This window comes from Corvus brachyrhynchos, unplaced genomic scaffold (genome assembly GCF_000691975.1).
Source record: "Corvus brachyrhynchos isolate BGI_N302 unplaced genomic scaffold, ASM69197v1 scaffold293, whole genome shotgun sequence".
NCBI lineage: Eukaryota > Metazoa > Chordata > Aves > Passeriformes > Corvidae > Corvus > Corvus brachyrhynchos.
The window spans coordinates 2,643,730-2,652,018 of NW_008237410.1; the positions used below are offsets into that span (position 1 = coordinate 2,643,730).

General features: G+C 39.3%; 1 protein-coding gene across 1 annotated transcript in view; it reads left to right on the forward strand.

The window, feature by feature from the left end:
- LOC103613442 (Y+L amino acid transporter 2-like) overlaps window positions 1–8,289 on the forward strand; it is a 20,885-nt gene that overhangs the window by 8,697 nt on the left and 3,899 nt on the right. Inside the window, 6 exon segments of the mRNA XM_017731062.1 lie at window positions 2,378–2,522; window positions 3,408–3,531; window positions 4,256–4,359; window positions 4,664–4,760; window positions 5,774–5,923; window positions 8,193–8,288. Coding sequence (XP_017586551.1) covers window positions 2,378–2,522; window positions 3,408–3,531; window positions 4,256–4,359; window positions 4,664–4,760; window positions 5,774–5,923; window positions 8,193–8,288 — 716 coding nt within the window.

Genomic DNA, 8,289 nt, shown 5'->3' on the forward strand with positions numbered 1-8,289 from the left:
TCCTGCTGACTAGTTTAAAGTCAGCCTTGGTGTCTGACTTAGGCATTACTACTTGTCTTACAACAGAACAGTGAAACAGAAATTGCATTGCTCCTCACAGTTCCCACCACCACCATTCTCCCCCCACCTCACCCCACCAGCACCACCCCTGGCCACAGCACCCTGCCCAGGGAGAGGATCAGAGAGGGTAAATCATAGGTGGGATTTGGGAGAGGGCATGTTTGTTCCTAGAAACAGAGGAGAAGACTGTAACAGTGCAGTTCTGTGAATCACTGTGGTATGGTGTTACTGTAAGGCGTCACAGGGCAGATGAACCACCTCCTCTCAGCAATAACTGGGCTGAACTGAACGCACTGAAAACCTGGAGAGTAGTTTATTATGATTCTCTGATCTTTGCATATGGCAATAGATTTTCTTTTATTAATTTGGGCCTCTGCCACAGTGAAGTCTCTTCCAGTTCTAGTTCTGCTGCTTAGATTACTAAGGTTTTTACATTTTTATTTGCTTTGAAATTCTTAAATTGCATAGCCATTTTATCTTTACTCAGTTGAAATAAAGATGGTTTCCCCTCTTCAGCTTAGGAATTATCTTTTTCTCCTGCTAAATTAGCTTATAAAACCTAAGGAGCGTGCTGGCTTTTCCTTGTTTGCGGGCCTCCTTCTTTCCTTGGCTGCAGATGCTTCAGCTGTTACACTGTGCAGCTACACCAGACTTTAAGAAAGCTTTTTTGATAAGCCATTATCTGTGCATATCAGGTGTCACCAGTTGGTTGAAGTCTAAAGAAACCTGGACAACCAAACCCAGTCCTAAGGGCAGGGACGTGAAGATTCAGGGAAGCAGCATTGCTTAAGGGCCACAGTTGCATGAAGGAGTAGTTCCCCTCATAAAACTGCTGCAGTTTTTTAAAGGTGTGATTCTGTGGTGTCAGCTCTGTAGCAGCGTTGCCTCTGCTTTCAAACTGCCTCCTTCAAAACTCCTGTCCCACTCACTGGTGTGCTGTTGGACCCAGGGGCTGCTCCCTCTGGTCCCACATACAGCCCACTTTGTTTCCTCTGCATTGCTCTGTGGGGTCAGGGAGGGTTAAAGCACAGAGGAAACATTATGGTGAGGAACACGAAATGCTGAGAGCTTTTACTGGTAGTAAAGGTCTCATCTCTGCTTTGTTTAAGCAGAACTGAGCACTTAAATACAGGAAGGACTGGGAGGAGGAATAATGTAGACTTCTGGAGGAAGCTGTGACCAGGTCAATGACTCTTAAGGTCAGCAGCTGTTTTAGTGAGAGGAACAGTTATGATGTTTTAGCCCTGCCATATTCTTTCTGATGTGCCTGGATACACTTCTTGTGTTAAAATACTCTGAATATATCTGATTTTGAATATGAGCTGTCTTTAGCAAAAAAACCCAAAAAGCTTTTCTTGATCATTTTGGATTTTTCTTTTTTTTTGCATTCCAACCATTTTCTTCTCCAAAGTATGTGTACATTTCATAGCTTCTCTTCTTTGCTTCAGTCTCCTGCTCTTCAATGACTGAATTGCCTTTGTAGTATCTATAAACTCCTTAGTCGAATCAGTGCTTTCATTTTACAACAAAGACATTACTTTCTTTCCTAATTGAGGTTTCAGCATGCTTCTGTCTTCCCTTAATACTTAACCCAATTCCATTTGCATTAGATAATAGACTTTCCTTCTGCAAACTCAGTAAGGCCTTTCTTCCCCTTTCCAGGATGGCAGTGGAGGCTTATGCAGTTTCATTAGCATTTCGCCTATTTTGCAGCATTCTGCAGGTTCTCATCTCAACCGATGTTGCTAAACTACAGCAGAATTTTTAAAAGAAAGATTTTTAAGTCTCATCTCTTAGTTTTGGGGAACACCCTTGTGGGTCAGAGCATCCCCCTGAAAACCATGCCTACAGGAGGTCCCCCTCTAGTGGCCGCTGATTCATCTGAAAAATAAAAGCACCGATTTTAGGAAGAAATATGAGACAGATTCAGGAACTGAAATTGGGTTTGCCAAGTACCTCATCCTGGCTGGCAGAGTAGTGCATGCCCTTGGTACGGCTCCCTCCTTCGGTAGGCTCGGCAGTAATGCCAGAAGAGGACTCTGTGAAATCTGGTAGAATTACAAAAGTCACATCCAAATAACAAACATGGGAAAATGTGTTCTGTTTTCTCCCTGTGCAAGTGTAGCTGTCTGAACACCTGACTGAAACTCTTCTGTTTGTTAAATAAAAATGTAAGCTGTGCACTTTCACATACAGTAATGCTGTTGGATGCAGTGGGGGTTATTTCCTTTTGGTTAGCTGACACTTCAGGTGTAGTGCCCTTCTAAGTTGTAATCCTTGAAATGTAACAGGCAATTGGCACCTGCCATTTGTACAGGGGAAACAGAAAACCTGAGAGCTCCATTCGAGGGCTCGGCAACAAACCCAGGGATGATCGCCCTGGCTCTCTACTCTGCCCTCTTCTCCTACTCAGGATGGGACACGCTCAACTATGTCACCGAGGAAATGCAGAATCCTGAGAGGTAAACACATGAATCACTTTCCTTTGAATCACTGGCAGGTGATGGCAGGGCAAGCCACTCTGTATTTGTTTCTGATTGGAAATTAGTCAAATTATTCTCTCTCCAAAACCTTATTCTTTTCAAACGAGGGAGTAAGTAGGAGAACTCCTTCTGATTATTGTGCCCATTCATCAGTTTTATCACACTAATGAGTCATTTACCTATATGTATGTATTTTACATCTTACACTTCAGACAACAATTTTTAAAGAAGGAGAACAAATCCCTGCTGAAAGCAAGGAAAAGCAAAGGTCTGTCTAGCCCTCTAAAACTCCCTACTTCTTTTCAGTTAGACAAAATTATTTTTCCAAGATATCTTTTGCCACCAGTAGAGTGAGAGTGCGTCAGATTTATGGCTTTTATGATGTGATCTTCAGCAGTACTCTTCATGGGCAAATATCATCTCCTCCCTTCTGTAGGGATGTCAGCCCTGTGGTAGTTGGTGTGCATCAGCCACTCAAGCTGATATAGTCCACCTTGTCTTGGGACATGTGTAGGTTATGAGTCAGAAAAAGAAAATACCTAAGTGTGCATTTAAATCTCATTGTTTGAGTGCTCTCAAATTGCTTCATATTATATAATTCAGTATATTAAATTTACATGTGTGAATGTTTTAAGGTTTTTTTTTTTTTAACTTATGACAGACATTCAAGCAAAAAACTAAGCTTTTTATGGGATTGTTTCACATATGGCTGCATGTTATTTAGTAACCCCGTGCTTCAAAATGATGGATTACAAGACATGATGGAGGTATCCATTCACAAATGTTTGAACCAGGGACCAATCTTCCATTTAAGTATTTCTCATTTAAATAACATGAAATAATTTTTCTGTTTTCCTTTTGCAGGAATCTACCTCTTTCTATTGCAATTTCAATGCCTATTGTAGCTATTATTTACTTGTTGACTAATATAGCATACTATGTAGTGTTGGACATGTCAGCTCTCCTCACAAGTGATGCGGTGGCTGTGGTAAGTTGTGGAACATAACCCAAACAAAAGACACTACAGGAAAATTTTAGGTAGCATACTTGGCAAACAGCTGAAATACTGTCATGCTGAAGGCAGCTTAAAACACTTTTTTTCATGTAACAGTACCGGTATATTAGAAGGTGCATATCAAGAATGTATCCGATAAATCTGCTCTTGAAAAATCCTCTTACATGCTCTGTAAATCCTGCTCTTAGCACTACATCATAGGAAAGATGCTTTTGCCAGGATCAAAGATCTGTAGAAAGTCTGGGTGGTAGGAGAACCAGGTTTTTTTGTTATCATTCTGATGTACAGTGTGTAACATTTAACGCTGCAGGACCACAGCAATATTTTCAATGCAGAAGTGTGCACTGAAATATTTCTTAAAACCTTATCAATATTTTATACAGAAGTCAAATGATAATTCATGGATTACTACAGTCGGTATTTGTCAGAATACTTTAAAGCCAATACATCATCTTCTTTTCCATCAATGACTTAATCTAGGCTTAGAATTTTTTTTAATCTTTTTTAATATATCTGCAATTTTTATTTTGATACTGATCAGCTTTTTCAAATTCTCATTTCCCAAGTCATTATTGGGTGTCATTAAAAAGTATGGGCTAAGACACTACATTTGGGCTGTTGTGTTTTCATGAGAATTCCTCAGGATTATCCATATGCTTAACATAGTAGGCCTCACCATTATTTTCTTCTGTTACAGACATTTGGAGGTGAAACCCTTAGTCATGCCAAGTGGATAATTCCTATAGCAGTGGCCATGTCTTGCTATAGTGGCTTAAACTCATCAATTATTGCAGCATCTCGGTATGAAATATAACATTTATTTTAAATAATTGAAAAGGAATCGTGTATTGTTAATCAGCATTCTTTACTGCTGTTTGGTAAAAGTGACACAGTTAATTTTTGCCATGTCAAGTTGTTCGTTTATGATGGAGAGATTGTTACAATCAGACATCTTCTCATGATCAGCACCGTTTGATAAACCAAAGCCACTTGAGAAGAGAGCAGCACTTACAACAGAGTAATAAAAGAATTATTTCTTTGCTTTGTCAGGAAGCAAAAAGCTATTCCTTGGCTGTATGGTTGATTTCCCTTTGTCTTTTTTTAGGCTTTTCTATGTTGGAGCCAGGGAAGGACACCTCCCTGTCAGTCTGAGCTTGATTCACATAAAGTGCTTCACACCAGTCCCTGCTCTCCTGTTCAATGTAAGTGACACCTCAGCCTCATGCCTGGCTGGGGCAGTTGGGGTCTGGACCTCGGGTAAAACATCTCTGCTTTGCCCTGGACTTCTCATGGGCTTCTCCTGCCCTGGGGACATCTTCTGCAAATGCCCACAAAACTTCTAAAACTTCTAAAACTCATTGAGGGGGTGGGAAAGAGAATGGCTTGGTTCATGTTCATACACTCTCCAAACAATATTAGTGAGAAGTACAATAGCATTGCTGAGAAAACCGAGAATGGCTAAATATGTAATGGTATAGACAGGAGCTGTTTAAGTCTTTAATGTGAGCTTTTAGAGTGTCACTGGAGGAGAGTATGTCAGGAACATCTCTCTGACCCTGCCACAGGTTGATGTTCTACAACTCTATTTTTTACAGAAGTGACAAAGCTCTTAAAATTAAATTTCTACCATTGGATGCCTATAGCCCTATTGACTTTTTTCTGCTGTCACTATACAAATGAGATCTTGTGACACACAATTGTGCCACAAGTTATAGAATTAGTGGAAGTAATTTTCATAAATAATCTATGTATTTGAGTGTGCATTTTATTTGGTGTCTGCCATTGCCCTCTGTTAGATAACATTTATGAATAGGTTATCATACTGATCCTGTTTGACATAGAATAATTTACTAAAAATTGTAATTTCATTATGAAGACTCTTCTCACAGGGATTCTGTTTGCAGTAGTAAGATGATCTATACTCTCTTAATATATCACCATTCACATTTTTCATGTGGAAAGTGGAAGTTCTTTCTGCTCATCTGTTAAAATAGACATTGAATTCCTGGTGGTTTAGGTCTTTCTGTGCAGGCAGTATTGCACACCTGCAGGGCACAAAATTTACTCTAATGGTCTCAATTTATGAGCGGACCATGTCCTTCTTTCAAGGACCTGATATCCTAAGCCCATACAAATAGGTTGGAAACAGGCCAGTTTATAATTTTACTCTGTCTTTATTTTCACGTTAAAAAGTCTTTGTTTTTATTATCTCTAGGGTTTAATGACTTTGCTTTATCTCCTTGTGGAAGATGTTTTCCTCCTTATTAATTACTACTGCTTCAACTACTGGCTCTTTGTGGGTCTATCTATTGCAGGACTAATATATTTGAGATATACTCAGCCACATAGACCACGGCCTGTTAAAGTAAGTAAAAAAGACAGGAAAAAAGCTCTAAAAGCCAACTAATGCATGTGTTTATATGATCTTTAATATCACAACCATAACAGTACCAGTTACGTTATAGATTATTTATTAGCCATAGAAATCCTCTCAAAACACAAGATGGAGGAGCAAAACCCATTAGAGTCCACAAGAACATCTCTTCTGGTAGTTTTGCTGTGAAATTGAAATTATATATCCCATTTATTCTTCTTTCATTCAGACTTACAATAATTTTTGTTTCCACACAAATAAGGAATAAATAAATTTCTGGGGTTCTTAGCCCATCCTGGAAGAATAGCAGACCTCAGTAGAGCTGGTGATGGAGGCTCCAGAGAGGTTAATACAGATCAAACCTACGTGATTTAACAAACAGAGCAAAATCCCTCCAAAGCCCATAAATGTTCACAATTCTGCTCACACAGAAGTTAGCTTAAATAATCAAATATATTTTGAATGTTCCCTCCCACTGCATCGTGGTCATAGACAGTAAAATGCAAGTTTAATGATTGACTTACAAGAGCATTTGACTATCACTTAGGCCAGGGAGACTGCACAGAAACAAAGTGAGCCTAAAACCTGTTTCTAGTTTTAATCCAGTGATTGTCCAGGAAGCAAGGATGGAAATACACAGCAGGCACACAGAAGCATGCACTGGCTCCTGTTTGTTGGCTCCATGACCTGCATTTTGGCTCTGCAGTGATGCAGTAAGAATTAAGAGAATTAAAAATTCACACCCCCCAAACATATCTTCTTTGTCAATCTCTCTTCCAAAACTCCTGCCTCATTTTTACAAACACATTTTTTTCCATTTAAGTGTAACATTCTGATTAATTTAAAAAAGGTTCAAACAAAGGCATAAAATATCCTAAGTACTTCCTGCTAGAAAACTTCCCAATTTTCCACAGCAGACCAAATTTTCCTGAAGTGTGTGCACACTCAATTTCCAAACTTTCCCACAAAATATGTGGAAGATAAAGATTAAATCTTGCCTTTTTGGCAGTTTTGCCTCTGACTCTACTAAGGATTACAGTCAGATTAGACACAATGACTGTTTAATTCCTGTCAGCATTTGCCAGCCTATTCAACACCACAGCTCCACATACAACGTTTCCTTTTCTGAAACGTAGCAGTTGGTTTTCATAATTTTTAACCTTTTTAAGGGAAAAAAAGTATTTATACCAGTAAACTCTCACCAATTTCAGCTGGTATTCAAATGTCAACTCCTGGACTCATGAGAGGGCTCACTACTAGACACAGTAAAAAAAATGGGTGAAAGATAAATTCATAAAGAGGTTATCGAAACTTCCATAGTATCACAGAATTCTTAAATGTTAAGATTTGGAAGGTACCTTAAAGATCACAGAGTCCCAACCATCCCTGCCATAGGCAGGGCCAATTCCCACTATACCAGGTTGCCTAAGGATTTATCCAACCTAGCCTTGAATCACTGCAAGGGTTAGGGCTTCCACAACCTCCCTGGCAACCTATTCCAATGTCTCACCGCTTTCACAGTAGAGAATTTCCTCTTAATACCTAACCTGAATTTCCCCTCTTTCAGTTTTTACCCATTACTCCTTGTCCTATCATCACTACAGTTCCTGACGAAGGATCCCTCTCCAGCTTCCTTGTAAGCCCCCTTAAGACCCTGGAAGGTTGCTATGATGTCTCCATGCAGACTTTTCTTCTCTTGGCTGAACAGCCCCAACTTTCTCAACCTGTTGTCGTAGGGAAGGTGCTCCAGTCTTCTTATCAGCTTTGTGGCCCCAACTTCCCTTATTTGTGGTATGATATTTTTTTAAGTGACCACACAAAATGGTTGTAAATCAGTCCATTAGTTCTACAGCATCAAGATGGTAATTAAAGGTCTAGTGAGCTAGTTCCCAATCAAAATTACCCTTAAAAATTCAGAACTGAAGTTGAAGAGAAAGATAGCCATTACTGCTCAGTTTTAAAGTACTTTTTTCAAAGGTTGATCTTTTACTAATTGTAAAGGAACTGGGTTTATGCAGGCCTGAAAAAAATGAAATAGTCAAATGCTCAGATGTGTGCCAAATAAGAGGCTCTCAGCACTGTACACCGAAGCTAACAAATTATGCTGACTGTAAGCAGTCAAAAGATTCAGTACATACTTTTATTATTGACATGTCTGACTTTAATCTGCAAAGCCTGAATTTTTACAGTAGAGTATTTGTTGCATCTTTTAACAAATGCTGGTTTTTTTGTTTGTTTTTTGGTTTTTATGTCTCCACAGCTTAGCCTCTTCTTCCCTATAGTATATTGTTTGTGTTCCCTTTTCCTGGTCATAGTGCCTCTCTACAGTGACACAATCAATTCCCTTATTGGCGTTG